General features: G+C 39.9%; 1 protein-coding gene across 7 annotated transcripts in view; it reads left to right on the forward strand.

Annotated features, from left to right (window-relative positions):
• The window catches only part of ARHGAP18 (Rho GTPase activating protein 18), a 99,748-nt gene that overhangs the window by 52,915 nt on the left and 28,677 nt on the right, over positions 1-18,156 (forward strand). For 3 of the 7 annotated variants that reach the window (XM_064447312.1, XM_064447311.1, XM_064447310.1), the window contains exons 2-5: positions 4,851-5,050; positions 7,310-7,545; positions 10,637-10,709; positions 16,168-16,337. In XM_064447312.1, the coding sequence (XP_064303382.1) occupies positions 4,851-5,050; positions 7,310-7,545; positions 10,637-10,709; positions 16,168-16,337 (679 nt within the window). Of the gene's footprint in view, positions 1-2,851; positions 3,147-3,581; positions 3,605-4,850; positions 5,051-5,402; positions 5,465-7,309; positions 7,546-10,636; positions 10,710-16,167; positions 16,338-18,156 lie in introns of those variants that run through there. The other 4 variants (XM_064447315.1, XM_064447314.1, XM_064447313.1 and 1 more) reach the window with 4 other exon arrangements.

Below are 18,156 nucleotides of genomic sequence, written 5' to 3' on the forward strand. Positions count from 1 at the left end.
AAATGACAAAGGTTATCTTTTTCTCATCACTCAGTCTTTTAAAGCACAACATAGTCCTTAATCCTTGAGTGAGAAAAATGGATGTAAGGGCAAAATTAGCTGAAATGCCAGTGAAAGTGCACCTAACGAATGCACTAATCTCTAGCTGCTGCAGTTTACACATGACAAGTATCAGTTATGAACTGCTAAAAAGGCACTGGAACAGACAGGGAGATGTAGATTTCACAAGAAAAAAAAAAAGAAAGAAAACTGCACTAGTATAGTGTGACTGTTGATGAAATCAAGATCAGGCTGACAGAACCTGAAAAACAGTCACGTTTTTATTATGGTGTAAAACAGCAATTAATGTGAAGAGTCATATTTTCTTACAGGCTGAGAAAGGATGCAGTTGATCACAAAAGGAAAGGCTGAAGAAAATATTTGTGCACAGTTCTTCTACCTTAAGTACTTGCCACAATGTGAAGCTCATCAGTGCTTAGTGAAATAACCCAAATCTGGTTTCTTTCCTTGAACATGTGACAAATGGTGTTCATTACAAGAACTGTTTTTAATGGCTCCCCTCTGGAAGAGCTGGAGTGCTTCATCTTGCATCCTTGATGTTTCTAATAAATAAATGCATCTCTGGTGGGTGGGACAAGAAGATTACCTCTGGTAGGAGACTGCAATAACCGTATTGAAGAATGGGGTTTATACCTGGGGGCTTAGTTTTATACTGAGATAAACAGGCAAAGATCTCATCAGCTGCAAAGGGCATGTGTCTGAGTATCAGAGGTCGGGACTGACTGTGTAATTTAGAAATCAGAGTATTGCACTGTTCCCTGTAAAGCTATTTGAAGACTAAACTATTTGCTAATGATTGGAAATAGATGTTAATAAGATTTTAATAGAGTTTGAGGGTGTTCTTAGCAAAGACCTTAATGGAAATACGAGTTTTCTGGGGGAAAAAAAACTGCTGGAGAGTAAACTTACCATTTAGTAATCTGAAATGCTAAATGAATAGTGTTTGAAAGTGACTCTAAGTGGCTGCATTTGTTAGCTGTAGCTTGCATTTTCGGGGGGAAGAAAAGAGATCTCCCTGAAGATACTTGTGAAAAGCAGCTGCATTTTTCAAATTTTAAATAGAAAAACTGACTACCGAAAAACTTAAGATTGTGCTGGAGAAGTAAACTGTTTTCTGCAACCACAGTAATAGCTTTTTTTTTGCAATGAACTGTGCTTATTTCCTACTGATAGTTTTTTGGAAAACAGTCTTGTAAAAAATTTTAGAGCTTGCAACATGAGGTATTTGCAATACTTTTTTAAGATGGGTTATTTTATGAATCTTTCTGTGAATGTGGGATTAATTACTTTGAAAACATAGCTCTCTTCCAGATTCCTTATAATATTATTACTAAGATTGATTGCTTTTCCACTTCTCCCCTTTTATTTTCTTGACTTTAATTTGTTCCCACCTAGGCATTTTTTACAGTGTGATATGCATCTAGTGTTTACTAAGCATGCTTGATGAAGGATTGAATTTAGAGGAAGGTCATGGCAGAAATCCTATGTTCTTAGTCTTGTCAACAGACAACTAAAAATAAAAATCTTCACTGGCAACTTATTTTTACCTATGTTGTGAATTTTAAAAATTATTTTTCTTCTCATCTACACCAAGCCTATGGTATCAAGACTCTCTTCATTATCCTCAAAGGGTCTTTCTTGTTTGTGGCTCTTTGTGCACAGGGGTTCGTGGGAGGGGCAGAGATGAGGATGCCTGGAGCCACTGCTGCGCAGATTATGCACCAAATACTGCTTCACCAGCGTCTTTCTCTGGTCGGGTATGCAAGGCAAGGAACACTGAGCCAAGTGAAGTGAAAATAAGATCTGACCTGCTCTGTCAGCTAATATTTCAGCAGTAGTTCTCTGCCAGCCTGAGCTTCTCTCAGTTCTAGCCCATAGAAATTTGAATTGTGGATCTGGACAAATGCAGATGGCTTTGAAAGCGTTTTCGGTCCAAACAGAAACTGGGGATAGGGGGTTGATCGAGTCCGTCAAGGGAAGACAGGGAATCAGTGAGTGGAGTGGGAGCTGTGTGGCAGCAGCCTGTGGCCTCAGCTCCTGAAGAGCCCGAGTGTGGCTGGCGCTGGGGCTGCCAGCTGTGAACGGGCCCATGGCAATGTGGATTTTGAAGAAGAGATTCGCAGCAGAGCTGTGAGGTTTTTGTGTGAATACTTCTTGGAAGGTTCCCCTGGTTGGTTGTGTCTTTCTCTGAGGGCTTCTACGAGGAGAAGTGGCATTACTGGCTGCTCAAAGTTGGGAGCTTCTGTATTGATCCATTAATGAGTGATGTAAAGGTCAGGCTGGGAAGAGCCTTACAAGAAAAGCAGCTTATGTTTGGTTGAGTAGAGCAGGCCTGTGATGGGCGAGTGAAGGGTAGGGCGCAGTCTCTGAGAGTTAATGGAGTGTTCTTAATGTACAGCAAATGCTCACAGGACCCTGAAAATGGCGTTGAGTGCTCTGTGCATCAGCTGTACATTTCAGGGCATGCACTTCTCTGAGACAGGACTTAGTCTAGGGAAGATAATAAGCTAGCTTTTTTAGAAGGGCAAGAGGAGGACTTCCCTGGAAGCATGGCACAGAGCCGCGACCTGCTGCAGAATATCCCACCTCAGCCTGCCAGAGCCCCCCAAAGTGCATGCTTTTAACGTATTTCATCTGTTAGTTTTATCTTTTGCGTGGTGAGCTGTGGTGGTTAAATTTCAGCTGAGGAGGGTCAGCGAGAGCACATTGTTCCAAAGGTGAGAGGCCACCGAAGAGCTGCCGAGCAGCTCCACAGGGTTAAAGCAAGGGATGATAAGCTGAAATCTGACCTCCCTCAGGCGGCAGCTCAAGGGTACAAAGTCTGTTTCTGAGAGGGACCCGCTCTGCTCTGAGCACCTTCAGCTGCAGGAGGAGGGAAGCCTGGGCAAGGGCTGGGAAGCCCGACCTGCTTTGGCCACACTCGGGACTTGTGTCGGCTGCTGTGATGCTTCTGATGCAGCTCCATGAACATCTTTCTGCAGTGATTAGTGTTGGATTCACAAAGCAGCACAGGTCACACACAGGACACACCTGTCAGGAGAAGTTTAAGAGCCAAGGTTGCTACATGGAGAAGTTGTATTTATTGGGTAACATGCACTACTAGCAGGATGTTGTTGTTGCTGTTGATGCAGAAGCTAAATACTCCTTTATATATATATATTTTATTTTTTTTTCCTGGGCATTCAAATAAGGGAAGGTTAAGGAATGGTGTGGGGTGCATATTACCTTGGTAATTCATTGTCATTTATTAACTTGTACCTGGAGCAGAGAGGCAGGGTGGGTGGAAACTCATAGTCCTTCCATAAGGCTCTTTACCTTTAAAGGCAAAGTCCATATAGTTAGTATTTCTTATCGGAGAATCAAGTACATATGGTGTGAAAGGATTTGTGACTTGGACACACAGGGGGCTTATCTTTGGAGAGAAAGGTATGGCTTTTTTACTTAGGGGCTGCTAACAAGCGTTAGTTGTCCCAAGATAAAATGTAAGGACGCGGTGCTTTTGTTTTAATTCTAGGTAAACTTGCAAAGTCAGCCAAATGGGAAGGTAGGACTTAATTTGCTGTGTTTACATTGTGATAAATCCATAATGCTTGGTCTTTGATATGTTTTTCTCTTGGAATAAGTGATATTTGTTACTTAACCCCAAACCATGCCTCCTTTTTTAGAATACGGAGACAAATTCAAACATAAAAGACATCTTAAGCTGTTCCTGAAATGTTAAGAACTTACTATTTTTTATTACAAGGAAGAATTTTTGTATATTGTCATAATAGTAGAGTAATTTAGTTTAGAAAGGACCACTGGAGATCATCTTGTCTCATCTGCCTTCCACTCAAAGTAGGACCAACTCTTAAGTTAGGTCAGGTTGCTACTCATGTAACCCATGTCTTCTTTCTGATACTCTGAGTCAGTTTTTGGCTTTTGATTTGGTATATTTGACTGTAAGGATGACCTGTAACTTCAATGACATCACTATAACCTCTGCAGTTTTTAAGAGGAATTCTTTGCTAGGTCAGTGGTAATCTTTGGCAATGACTTAATGAGGTCAGGACGAAACCTAGAGGTTTCAGCTTCTTGGTTTCTTTTTTCTAGTTGCAGCTATACTTAAGATGGAAGATCCCTTTTGAAAGCCTTAGCAACATACATTTGGCAGGGTAAACCAAAGACTAGTAACATCAAACTATAAAAACGGTAAGCTTTCAGTCAAAGAGGAAGCAAAACAGAAAAAAATAGTGGCCTTTATTAAACATTTGGATTCACCAGTTTACTTCACAAACTACCTTCAGTAACTCTACTTTGTCCTTTCCCAGCTGTAATTAAGGTCAAAAATACCAGACTAAACATTTCTAAAAAATAAAAGCAGAATAGCAAAGGAAGAAAGTAGGGGCACTGTCAAGCTATAAGAATTTACTCGGGCAGAAAGGTACTTATGAAAAATTCTTTATGAATGGTGATGTTAAGAAGATACATACCATAAAGTCTGTGGAAATTACTCTTGTGAGTTGAATTGCAGGTTTGGTGTAAGTAGGATTACTACAACTTAGACTCATTATTTCCTCTTTAATACAGGCTCCTGGGCTGTTCCAGATTGGGACGTACATACAGCAGAAATGTTAAGTTAAAAATGTATTCCAGATATTAAAAGTAATTTTTAATATCTTGGTTTGCTTGTTGTCAGTAGTTTCCTTTGATACTTTTACACAATTCATCACTGACGGCCTTCACAGATATTAATATATCCTGTATCTTAAAACACTAACCAAACATTGCTTTTTGATTTATGTTTGTAGCCGTCGGTCTGGCCAGTATACAATGAACCATGACTATTCAAAGAAGACCCCCGACGGAGCGTCGTTTGACCGCTCAGGATCCCAGGACTCCTTGGATGAACTGTCTATGGATGACTACTGGAAAGAACTTGAAAACATCCATGAAACCAGAGGAAATAATCATGAGGAACAAGTAGCAGTTGTAGTGAAAGAGCCAGATGGTAATGAAATCTGTTCTTGTGAATGATCATCAGTTTGCCATCTTAGGGATTTTTCTTTAAGTCTTACTCCAAGAGGTGGCACCAACCACTTAAATCAAAAAGGAGGTCACTCTGCTGAACATCCACTGTTGAAAATTGTGTTGCCTCTGATGCATATCCCCAGAAACAGGCAGTGCCCTGAAGGAGAATTGTATCAAAGATAAGTAGAAGGCTGGTTTTCCTTTAAACAGTATTTGCAGAACATCAGCAAGGTGCCTGTACTTGCAAATCACAACAATCAATGCTTTATTTGCAGTTTACTGTTAAACTAACTTACCCTTTCACTCTTTGTGTATGTTGTTTGTTATTGTAGCTATTGTGGATAGAAACCTCACGCTTTAGAAGACAAGCCAATGATTAACCGGTTTAAGTTTAGTGAGTAACTTTCTACGCTTGTAACTATTGTGACTGTTCAGTTGTATTATTTTTGTTTCGCAGAAGTGCCAGTTATGGGCCACTCCTGAGGGCATGATTTTTAGAAGTTGGACAGTTTATTTTCCATGTCCTATCAGACAAAAGAGGAGTAGCGTCCTTAATTCCACTCTTCTCTTAAAAATCCTTTTTTAACAGTGCAGTATCTGTCCCTTTCCCACTCTCACAAGAGGCCCAGTCTCAGTAAATTAAAATGGTGAGCTTTGCATGTTGGTATGGCCTCTACATGAGTGAGAAGAATGTGCTCCCTTAACTTTGGAAGGGATTTGCACTTCTGCCTCCCTAGGTGTTTTGAAACACCACTGCTATTTGCAAGTGCTTTGAAGAGGGTATCAAAGCAGTAAGGCTCCGAGCCTGTGTGCCCTAGGAGCAGGGCATCTGACAGAGCTGTTATGCTTTCTCCAGAGCAGCAGAGCCCACTGTTCAGCAGCACATGAACCTTTTCTCTTACCTCAGCTCACTGATGCTGCTGCACCTTCAGGCTCTGCACTCCAAAACCCACCATTTCCTTTTTTAGTTATACATAGCTTTCTCCCCCTAGTTGCTCCAGCTCAAGCTGCTGACTCTGGCATGAAGCCCAAGTGAGTCAGCTCAGTTGAGTTGATCAGCTTGAGTACATGTTGAGTACACCTTGCCTAATGTGTAGCACCTTTCCTGGGTATGAGGACACTGCACCTGGCTGATGGGCCTGCCTGAATGGGGGCTTGCTTGAGATGCAGCCATGCAAAGGCAAGGCAGGGGGACGATAAGAAATACCTGCTCACATTTGCTCTGGAGAATGGGTGTAGCCCTTGTTTCCAGCCTTAATAACAAAATCGGAGAGAGTTTTGTCTGAGGCTCAGGGTTTGGCCACATAGCCATAGCAAAATTAATGCCTAAAATTTTGTGTCTATTTTCTGAACGCTGTTAGTATTCAGGTGCCCACTTGGATGTGCGCTGTCCACTGTGGGAAACTACAGTCGACAGTGAAGTCGACATCCCAGCTTTGGAGTACTTTTCTGAATCTCATAAATGGAAATGTTACTTGAGCATTTGAGAGCGTTGTTGGCATTCAGCACAAACTTGGCTGCTACAGACAGAATGTGGTGTTTTAAAGAAAGTATCATTAGAGAGATACTGATTTCAGAAGCAGAAGTTTTGCCTTTGGTGACAGCATTTAATAGCTTTCTCCTCTTTCATGTAGAGTTATCTGTCAATAAAGGATATCTTATCAGCTACAGGACTAAAGTAACAATTGTTTTGTGGGCTGTCAGCAGGCTGGAGACCATGTCATAAGAACTGATTAAAAAGTAATATTAAGGTGACTCTTGTAGCCTGGTTTGTCCTTCATTAAATTGAGCTACTGGAAAGCTGTAGGATTAATGTATTAAGAAAAGTGGGCAGAACAATGTCAGTAAAGGAGCTAAAAAGATTGAGGATTGAACTAAAAATCAATGAAGCAGCAGTGATCAGAGGCTTTCAGAGTTCCCCATACACATTTCTATCTAGGTACATTTATAAAACGGTGTATGATTTATGCTGTAGATTATTATAAAGAATGCCCCACAGCAATCTGTATTATATTATCTATTTTAAAAGCTTTGGTATCATATGTTAACCCTTTTGAAGATCTTTAGAAGCAACAAGTTTTTTTCCAAGTCATGATAGTGTAAGTAGTTGTTCTTAATTGTGGATCCCCTTAGTACTTTCCCTGTGAACTGCATTAACTAGATCATGTTATTAACATCCAGAGTGCTTAACAGTACTCAAAAGCCAATGTTTATGCTTTTTCCTCTTTGCCTTGCTCAGAGGGAGAACTTGAAGAAGAATGGCTGAAGGAGGCAGGTCTGTCAAATCTGTTTGGTGAGAGCTCTGGCGACTCCCTGGAAAGCATGGTGTTTCTGTCCACATTGACCCGAACACAGAAGGCAGCAGTAGAAAAGCGAGTAGAGACTGTCACACAAACCATGAGGAAAAAAACCAAACAGCACCATATTCCTGATGTCAGAGAGATCTTCAGGCTACAAAATGACTCAGAGGGAAAAGTAAGTTCCTGTCTGTCATTTTGTTTGATTGGGGCAGAGAAAAGAGAGAGACATGCAGGGGTGCGGGTAGAGGAAAGGGACACACAGACACAAAAGGGATATTTTCAGATGATTTGTGTCTAACTTTCACTCCTTTCCAAGGGAATTTTTTAACTGAATTTACGGGAATAGCATTAGTCCAGGCTTGATGTTGCATTAAGCAAACTTAGTGTGTAGAAAGAATTATGTACATTGGCCTTGTATTACTTAAAGGTGATGAATAAAACAACCACTCCATGGTCAGGATATTAATCTGAATTAATTTTAACACAGATGCAAAACTCATTACAACAATCATCCAAAATGCTACCAAAAGCCCGCTTTTATCTTTGGGTGATAGTGCCCTGCAGCCATCCTGAGGGGTCTGCCAGATAGGGGGTAGCATCTCTTACTCGTGCTCTTGTTTCTTTTTTGTTTGTTTGTTTGTTTGTTTGTTTGTTTGTTGTTTTTTAAAAAAAGGCACATCAACCTAACCGCCTTTATTTTGGCTAGGTCTGCCCGTCAGCTGGGGTCTTAGGCCCTGTACTAATTCCCAGGGCCTGTGCATGGCATTAAACTGTGTGCGGGAAGTTGCTCTGACAGGTCCTGAAGGGTCCCGATCCCCTCTCATGGGGTATCGAATGGAACAGTTCCTCTCCCATACGCAGGAAAGGGGAAGGAGGGAAATGGAGACTATGATTAGAATTCCTTCTTCTGTGGAGAAGCATATGTGTCCTGTCTGCTCCTCCAAAAGCAATGAGATCTTGAGCTGGAAGAAGTCTGACCTGATGGAAGAGCACAACTAGCTTACCTGACCTCAGCCCTGTCCCATGTTCTTGTGGCTCCCACTGTTGTTCAACACAATTGTAGTGGCTGTGGAAAGCATTGCGAATTTTGAAGGTTTTTAACTTCCTCTTTTCCCCAACTGCTTCCTCTCTTAGGCAAGTCCTTTCAAATTCAGAGCTGAAATGTACTGGGAGGAGTGTGTAAGCTCAAGTGTATGTTCTGGAGGCACAACTTCCCTTTCACTCTTCTCCTTTGCATGTGGTTGCAGAAGGGATATTAACTCTGTATAAGTTTTCTGGGATCCAGTTTGGAATTGACTACACCTAAAAATACAAAATGTAATAGCAGAACAATTTAGGTAAAATATCATATAGCTTAAAGCAGTATAATTTCTCTTTCAGGTATGCCATTTCAGTAAAACAGAAGAAATACTCATGTTCCTTTATTTAAGCTACACATTGTAATTTTTGAAAATCGTATGTCACAGTGTTCAGTAGACTTCTGTGTCTCTTAAACTGCATGTTTTCCTAGAACCAAAGAATGGTTTGGGTTGGAAGGGACCTTAAAGATCATCTAGTTCCAACCCCCTGCCATGGGCAGGGACACCTTCCACTAGACCAGGTTGCTCAAAGCCCCATCCAGCCTGGCCTTGAACACTTCCAGGGGTGGGGCTTCCACAGCTTCTCTGGGCAACCTGTTCCCGTGCCTCACCACCCTCAGAGTGAAGAATTTCCTCCTTATGTCTAATCTAAATCTACCCTCTTTCACTTTAAAGCCGTTACCCCTTGTCTTATGTTTTGATATTATTAACATCAGTGAGAAGTAATGCAAGCAGACAAATGATTGTAGCTATTTAAGATGTATAAAACAGAAGGTTAGAATATTTGTTAAATATAGAAATAACTGGGGGAAAAAAGTATCCTTCTAAACCTGTCTCCTTGACTGAAATTAAATAATACAAGTGTAGGCCCCCAAACCTATACTGCATTTCTTTCTCCAAAGCAAGATAATTATTCAGAAATCATTGCTTGTGGGTATTCATCTAATCTGTCACAGAAAGCCTGCAGTGAAGTCACTTCTACAGCCTCCCTAGGTAACTTGTCTCAGTGCTTTGTTACTCTCCCATCATTAGAAAGCTTGTTATGTAACAAAAGAGGAACGAAGCCATTTGCAGCTGTATGAAGTAATTCCAGTTTAATAATAGCCTCTGAAAATCCTGTAACCTCCGTTCACCTGGAGGAAAGCAGGAGGAAAGGTAAAACAATACTGCTGATGTTTCACATCAACACAACAATTGTGTTGATGTTTCTCCTAAATTTCCTGCATTATTCCCAAAGAGAAGCCGGACTTGACAGCTTCCCAGTCTGCTTCTAGTGCTCCCTGAAACAGTAATAAGCTTCTGGGCAGTCATGCTATCTTCTTCTACCTCTCAAGATCCCTGATTTAAAAAAAAAAAAAAAGTAAATATACAGATTTGTGTTGGTAGGAGAAACCTTTAAAACATATTTTTTTTCTCAGTAAGTATGCTTGAGTTTAATTACAATTAAAAATCTAGTGTGTTAAACATTCATTGTTGATTTGAGTTGCCAAAAAGATAATAAAAATAATAATGGGTAGAAAAGTATATGGGTATCTGTATACCCATATATATATGGGTATAGTTTTTCTACACGTTCTGAAATATTTTTTTCCTATTGTAGGTGTAATCCAGTTCAAGGAATGTGACAAATCTTAACACTGGATAGTGCAGCATTGTAGAAAGGAGAAGATGGTTGAAGTCCTTTCCTGTTCTGTTGTCTCTTTGAAGTGTCCTAGTTTTGTTGTTGGAAATCTAAGGTGCAAGCACAGATATTAATGTCAGGCCGTGCTGTAAAAGGGATGGGATTATTCTGTAGGGGAGGCAACCATGTAATATTTTGCAAGAGGAAGGAGCTTGGCTGAGTCAGTCAAAATGTCTCCTCCAGATTCCCTTTCCATGTCCTTCCCAAACTACAGCTTCAGGTCAAAGCCTATATTTTCTTATACTTTGCAACTCTGGAAAAGTAAGTCTTATACCCACTTAGCCTTTTAGGAAGAGGGGGAGGGGGCTTAATGACTTCTCTTTTAATTACCTAGATTTCAGATCCCCTTTGACTTTGGCAAAGGGTTTTCTACTGAAACACAGGTGTGCTTCTGCATACCCCTGAATTGCCAGGGTATGTGTTTTAATCCTGAACAGACTCAAAGGAGTTTCTACAACCAAGCATTTGATTTTTATAGGCATGCATACTCATTGTTCCTTTCTTAGGTCTGTGATGGAAGTGAACCCTCAACTGTGAGAACAAGTGAAAACAAAAATGAAGTACCAGGTGGAACAAAAGGTAATGCCAAAGAACTCTCTTTTTTTTCTCCCACTTTTGGTTTGTAGGCTTTCAACTACAGAAGCTACTGCATAGGTCTATATTTCCAGTAATTTCTCAGCCAAAAAAAAAAAAAAAGAAAAAGAAATTCTTATGAGAAACCTGAACTGGCCTGCATTGTTATGGTGTAAAATTTTTAAGTTTGGCTGTAGATAGTGTCCTTTGAGCCATCTGGGAAACCTTGTCTGTTACCAGCGATCATCTTACAATTGAGTCATCTGGGAGAAGTCTCCTCTCATAGCTTATTCTTAGGTCTTTCCTGATCCTTAATTTATCCCTTCTGGTTTATCTCTGCCGTACAGTGCAGGAAATGAAGCGCTATACATAAGCTTATCAGTGCATTCAAGGGAACAAAAACAAATGGACTATAAACATCCAAAGAAAGTGAGAACTGTCTATATATTTGCAGTTCAATATGAAAGAAAAACAGGAACGAAAGAAAAAAGTTGTTTACGTTTTAAAGGAAAATGGAAAGGAAATAGCATTCAGTGTGTGTAGGACTGGGTTGTGTTCACACTAGATTACACTAGAGGGGTGCAGAACCTATGGAAGACCCCTCCCTCTCACTGCCATGTAGGACAGAGCATCACAGAATTCCTTAGCTGATTCCATAGTTTCTGTTTTGAGAGTATGAATTTTGATGAAAGACTTTTACAAAGCTTTCTGCTGTTCTTCCAGTCCAGTAATAAAAAGGTGGCTGCCCTGTATCATCTTATGTTTCTTCAAAGTAGGGGTTGCACCATGACTGTTACACCACCATACCCATCACCGTAGAGATCAGGATATTAACTGGCAGCCATTTAAACTTAAAGATACCGCATTGTTATTATGCATCATTTGTATGTTGGGGTTTTCTTCTTCCTGAGGGCTGGATAGCACGTAGGTGTTACACCAGACCGTATAGCCACTTAAGTAGTCAGGCAAGCAGATCAGGTTCCCTACTGCAAGCTACTTAACCTGTAATCGGACTTAGAAAACAGCAACAAACAATACAGAATGTGCATGGAAGTTGAAGTGAGAGAGATTAATATAAACCAGCTCTGAATATCACCAAATCTGTGCGTTTCCAGAAGTTCAGTTAATCCTTCCCAACCTCACTGAAATAAGAACAGTAAAAAGCTGGGAGGACTGCCAGACTGCTGGTTCAGCACAAGGGAAGGAAGAGATGCCTGGTGCTTGTGTCAATAAACTGCACTGTAGGATTCAGAGCTGGAAAATTACCAAGCAATTATTACAGAGTTTTTATCACATCTGGTTCTTTTTTTCCAATAGCCCTGATGTACCCTTCAGAAATGGGAAGTTCTGAAAGGCAAATCCCATATGCTAGCTCTCCTCAGCACAGATTGCGAGGTAGATGGCAAATGCATCCCGATTTTTTTACATCCTGTTTACATCCCGATTCACTTCTGCTCTTGTCAGCATGCTGAAGTGGGCTCTGCTCCCAAGACTGGGGCAGGAAGAAAAAATCAGTTCAATTTGCAGTCAAACCATGCAAGCTTGGTGGTGTTAAAAGCACGACACCTGTTTCAGTGCTGTGCTGTGATCTTTCCTCCAGAATGATGAGCAAATTAGTGTTATACAAACAGTGAACGAATTGAAGGCAAAAAGTAAACAACGCCTGATATTTCAGAGATGCTAAATATTTATGAAATCCAAATCCGAAGACATTATTTTAAAATGGAATCCCCCTTTGACAGAGTAGTACCAATTTTACCTGAAAAATACGAATATCATGTCAGACATTGAGAAAAAAAAATCCAAAGCTCAAATTGAGCTGATGACCGTTATCATAATGGTTTGCCATTAGAGCATACATGGGCTGTGTGAACCTGTGCTCACTCCTTTTCTTGCCAGTCCCACACACCTTGTTTCTTGCTTAAACAATGTAAGCAAACTCAGGGAATAAAATGAAAGCATTATGTTTTTATACTTTTCTGTCTGATCGTGCTCAAGCAGAACAGTGTAATGAGTTCCTAAGATTTTTTTTGTTGGTAGATGCATATTTGAGTTTCTTTTGGAAGGACCCTCACTTACAGGCTTTAAGTGCCTCGTTGTTTCATGTAGATACAGAATGGATGTACAGGAAATGAAAATTCAGAATCATGTATTAAGCTGTCAAAAGACGTTATCATATTAACAATCCATAACACTCACTAAAGATCTGCAAAGATAGCAATATGTTCAACAGCTCATTAAAAAAAAAAAGTAATTATCTTTGGATGCCTGTGAAAAGGAGTGAATAGCCAAGTTGGTTAAGACATCTCAAGAAATAAAAAGGTAAGAATAAAGCAGATGAAAAGCTAAACAGTCGTTAGCTTAAATGGGGGAGCAGCAAAAGTCAGTTTACTGTGGGACTGCAGTTGTCCTGAACACACAGGTTCAGCTACAAGGGAAGAATATTAGATAAAACCTCTGTGTAAGGGCAATCTCAAAGCATAATGATCTGGCACATGGATGAAAGGATTGCATGTGCTATGTGTAACGTGAGGGAGAAGAGCTTTAATGTTTGCTTCTTGATAGGAAAAAAGACTGAAATGTGGTTGTATTTTTTCAATTAAAGAGTTTGTTTCTGCTTTTCACTTTACATGATAAATGAGGAATCTATGGCCAGAGTGATAGTGTTAGTGAAGAGATTACAAAGTTTTTTATTTTCTATTTAAAATCATCCATAAATTTGCATTTTAGAGAAATGCTGTGTCATTAAAAAAAAAATCAGCCATTCTACCTTTCCAATTATAAATTAAGATCTATCAGCATAGCTCCATTGGGGTATACTCTAGATTCTCTAGCAAAAATAGGAAATCGTGAGGTTGACACTTCCAATATTTCCATGTCCTATTCAAAACAAACCCAAAATGTAATCCACACCCCACTCCTGAAGCGCTCCCATCATTTTATGTGATCTTTAAATAGCACTGTGAAACAAAGAAAGGATACATGGCTAATCTAAAATATGGTTTCTGCATTCTTATAGATAATATTTACATTTTTCTGTATCACACTTGCATTTCTCACATGAAATATTGCATGCAATTGGCAGGCTGGCAGAACACCAAAGCTGCTTCCTCTTAACAGCTGCTTCCTAGATAATGAATGCACAATAAGAGCAATGCTATACAACAAGAAGAAACACCCACAACAGCAGCATTTCCAGACTTTAAAAATGTGCACACCATTACCAAGACATCTGCTTTACGCGGTGCCTTCGTATGACCAGAGGAGTGAAACTGGAGCTACTGCTTTATTGTTTGTTAACATCAGATCCCTCCCAGGCTGGTAGGAAGTATGTAGGTCACGTATAGGCCACATTAGCATGACAAAAGTCTTGGGAGGATGGGGAACTGTTTTCTTTTAGTTCGGATGCATTAAACAGTTTACGTGATGTATACAGATATACACGCTGGGAAGGCAAAGCTCGAAGACAGGGATGAATTCAACCTTGGATATGTTTGTCTACTGAGGTTTCACATATCTCTTTACCGAAAAGAGCAGCTCTAGTTTCAGGATCAGCTTAATCTTTAGGGTATGCCCCAGGCATCTTTTGGGGTCTATGGAAAGTGAGCAGAAACCACTCTGGAATGAGCAAGTGGTAACACACACAACAGACCAAATTTGGAAATGTTTTATTATACTTCTCACAGCATTCTTTGCTTGTAAGTAGAGTCAAAGTGTTAACTCAAATCCACCTCTCTCTGGAAGCGTCTCAGCTCTAGATCAGTTACACTGATGTGGGAGTGGTTGCAGAAAGCTCCGTGCCCTACCAGGGAGTGGCTGTGGTGGCTGCAGCCGTTTGCCTGTCTTTCAGGTCCCCTGAGTTTGGCCCTGGCAGACTGAGGTAGGTTTCAGGATGCAATCTAAAGAATATCAGAGACTAGTCTTGTTTTGTGTATAGTCTTTCAATTAGATGCAGATACGATTCAGGAAAACTTCAAGTTGGTGTAATTCTTTTTTTTTTAAACTTGATGTTTCATATGTTGTTCAGTTTGAATGCTTGTAGCTCAGTTCTTTTGCAGGCCACTGAAAATATGAGTGTAGAGCAGCGCTTTCCTGATGGCTTCTCCCTTAATCTGCCTATCTGCAGTCTCTTCCCTGCTTCAAGGTCAAATAATGCTGTAGCTGTAACTATTTTATGGGAATTTTTTTCTGTCTTGGTTTAGCATAGCTGTTCCAGGCCACAGAAGAATTTCCCACAGTGGTGTAAAGGAATTAATCTGTTACACAATGCTCATATACCAAAGCATACACACTGCTCATGGTTCGCCTCCTCAGCTCATGTCCATTTCCATCCGACTTTTCCTGCACTTGGAGTATCTGAGCTTTGAACAGGCTGCAGTCTCCTGTGCCTAGGAGCCAGTGGTGGAATCATGGTCCCATTGAAATGAGCAGAATTGATTTGTTAATATTTGTGGTGGTTTTAAGAAAGTCTGAATTTCATCACAAATACTTCCAACGTATTTGTAACGTCTTGTACAAGGAACCTAGTTCTGGATGTACCCTTTAAGCCTTTAAGAAGTACCACATCACAAGAGATGGTGGAGAGATCAGAATCCTTCTCTGGCCGAATTGTCTTTGATGCTTTGTATTAAATAGTGTTATTTACAAAATAATTTTCCTCTTGCTTCTTTCATGTTGTATTTTAACTTCATATGGGAAAGCAATGGTTGATTTACTATGAAATTAGACAACTTCTTTTTCTAAATGCAGAACTGCCTCTCCCTTTTTTCCGTTTTTTTGTTGTTTTTTTTTTTACCAGAAAATGTTCTACATTTGTGTAGTGTTTGATTCCTTTAAGGAACAAAGAAAGAGAAGTAAGGCCACTGTTGTGTACTTAGTCCTTCCCTGTGTCATGGAAACATGTCCAAACAGTTTTGAGGAATCTAGACTCTTCAGGCTGAGGTGAGGACAGGGTTGTTGGGGCAAAGACATGATGTGTGTACTCTTTGTTATTCCCAGATGTTAACTCTTTGTATCATAGAGGAAACATTCTCTTTTGTTTTTGAAATTTTAACAGCAGAAGGAACTGCTGATTTGGTTGTAGGGTGTTACAGTCTTTGAGGCTGGAAAGTGTTTGATGGCAAGAAACTTCTGATGCCAAAGCTGTTTGGCTCTGGAAGATTCTTGGGAGTCTGCTGTTTGTTTGAGGTGGATTGCTTTATCTTTTTGTAACAGATAAATAGGAGAAAACCCCATGCCTTGGCAGAATTCTTCAAGAAAAATGTAAAAGATGGACCTTTGGAAGAAGCTAAATTTTCAACTGACAAAAAATACAGAAATCAGTGAATTTGGAACCAGAAAGTCCATTCCTTGCACAGCATTAATTTCTACTTGGTTTTAAACTTACTCTTATGCACTGAGCATGCACTGAGTGACGCTCAATTGTGCTGCTGTTGATTATTAGTTTTTTCTACTCTGTTTTCAGGTCCGAAGTTTAATCTTGGAATTGATGAGCAGAAGAGCCCGCTTGAAGATGTGCAGTTTTTGGACACTGACATAAATTTAGAGATATCGTTTGCAGAACAGGCAGCTAATCTCAAAGAAAGCTCAGTAGGCAAAATGTGCAAGGGTGGAGGGGGTGACACTCTTCTCCCGGTAGGTGTTTCCTATGTATTGCTCTCATTCTTTGTTTTCACTAGTGGTACTATTTGGATTATATTTATCTGATAGTGAATTAGATGTAGAAGAACCTTGTCAGATCCAGCTTTGTGGAGATAGCCCTTCTCAAGATAACTAATTTTTGGGAATAGTATTTTCGATAACGTGGAAGTAACTACTTTTATGCCTATTTATGTCATTTTCTGTCTGGCAAAATGTACTTTATGTGTAAGCAATAATGGACTGGTAATATTAAGCTGGAATAGTAGCTTAGTGGTAGTTGTACACAAACTGTGTCCTTACTGCATTTGTTTACAGCCCCTTTTCTTGTTATCTGAGGTGAGATGCTTTACCTCTGTAATAAAAACCTCTGTTGTCATATAAAATGGGTTGGTGGATGCCTGTAGAAACCTTGTGCAATTACCCAATGCAGATAGATGAGGGATGGGAATGAAAAACAGAATGATCTATAGAAAAGCTGAAGTCAAATGGCAGGAGATAAAGGATTAGTTTGTACTTAGTTTTACTTTCCAGCTCGTAATAAAAAAAGGCTCTTCTGAATGAATCCAAATAAACACAAAAGAAGATCCTCCAAGGTACTTTGTTGTTGATCCTCAGGCATCTCTTTGAGGATCTCTCCCTACCTAATAGTTTAGGAACACGCAGTTACATATGACCTGTAAACTAATGACTGGTGTGAAAAATGTCTTTTTCTTCTAACAGTGTATGCAAACAAGTCTGAGTAAACATAGTGTCTGAAGTAATAATGTTTCACAGTTCTTCAAACACTTAATTTAGATAAGGACATGTGCCGTTCTTCGAATAGTAATTACCACATGTATCCTAGTTTAAACATTATAAACCAGACACTAATGGATATTTAGAAATAGATTCTGAAGTGGTTAAGTCATGTTTCTCTAATGCAGTCTATAACAAGGAAATGATAGCTATACTCTAACTTCTGTATATATGCGTGCGTGTGTGTATATATATGCATAATACATACTTTAGCTATACTTTATCTAGGCTTATGAAGGATTGCTCAAAGACATGGCTCTGGAATTAATCCTTCAGTGATGAACGGAGTGGTAAAATGATAGGAAAAGGAAGGGAGTTACTTATTTAAATCTACAATTTGTATTTGTTGCACCTTCATCATTGGCAGCTATTTTTAAACACACGTGTTTGTGCAAGTCAATGAAACCTCAAGGTGGGAAACTGACTATATATCTACAATTTGTAAGTTATGTTTATGTTTCAGTATGTGCCCTTGTAGTCATGTACCATAACCACCAGTTCATCTGTGCTATTGCTGGGTTTGTACAGGATGAGGAAATAATTCTGGAATATACTATATCTTTCCAAATGGAAGAAAGTCTTGTCAACCTTCCTGCTTTGAGTCATGCGCACTGTTAATGTTAGGCACAAGCAAGTCTTACTTAGAAGCCTGGTGGTGAGAGATGGAGTTAAAAAGCTCTGTGAGCTGGGAAGTCCCTCCCCCTTGCCCTCTCGGCTCATTTCCTTATATTGGTCTCTGACTGCAGCTTCTGAGCATTTAGTGCAGTAGAAATGAACCATAATTAAGGATCCCCCTTTTCTAAGAAGGGACCCCTTTATTATTATTATTTATATGGCAGCCAAATATGTTATTTTGTGTGCATAAGTGCAGAGGGATTTTTATCCCAATTGCATATGCATAGGATTGTTCACAGACAGCCATTTCCACCCCTATAAATTGCAAAAGGATGCAGAAGGTGGTGGTGGGTGGTTACAAGTAAGACAAAGCTAGACTCTTCTTGGAGGTGCACAGTGAAAG

The sequence above is a fragment of the Phalacrocorax carbo genome, chromosome 3, assembly GCF_963921805.1.
Source record: "Phalacrocorax carbo chromosome 3, bPhaCar2.1, whole genome shotgun sequence".
NCBI classification, from domain to species: domain Eukaryota; kingdom Metazoa; phylum Chordata; class Aves; order Suliformes; family Phalacrocoracidae; genus Phalacrocorax; species Phalacrocorax carbo.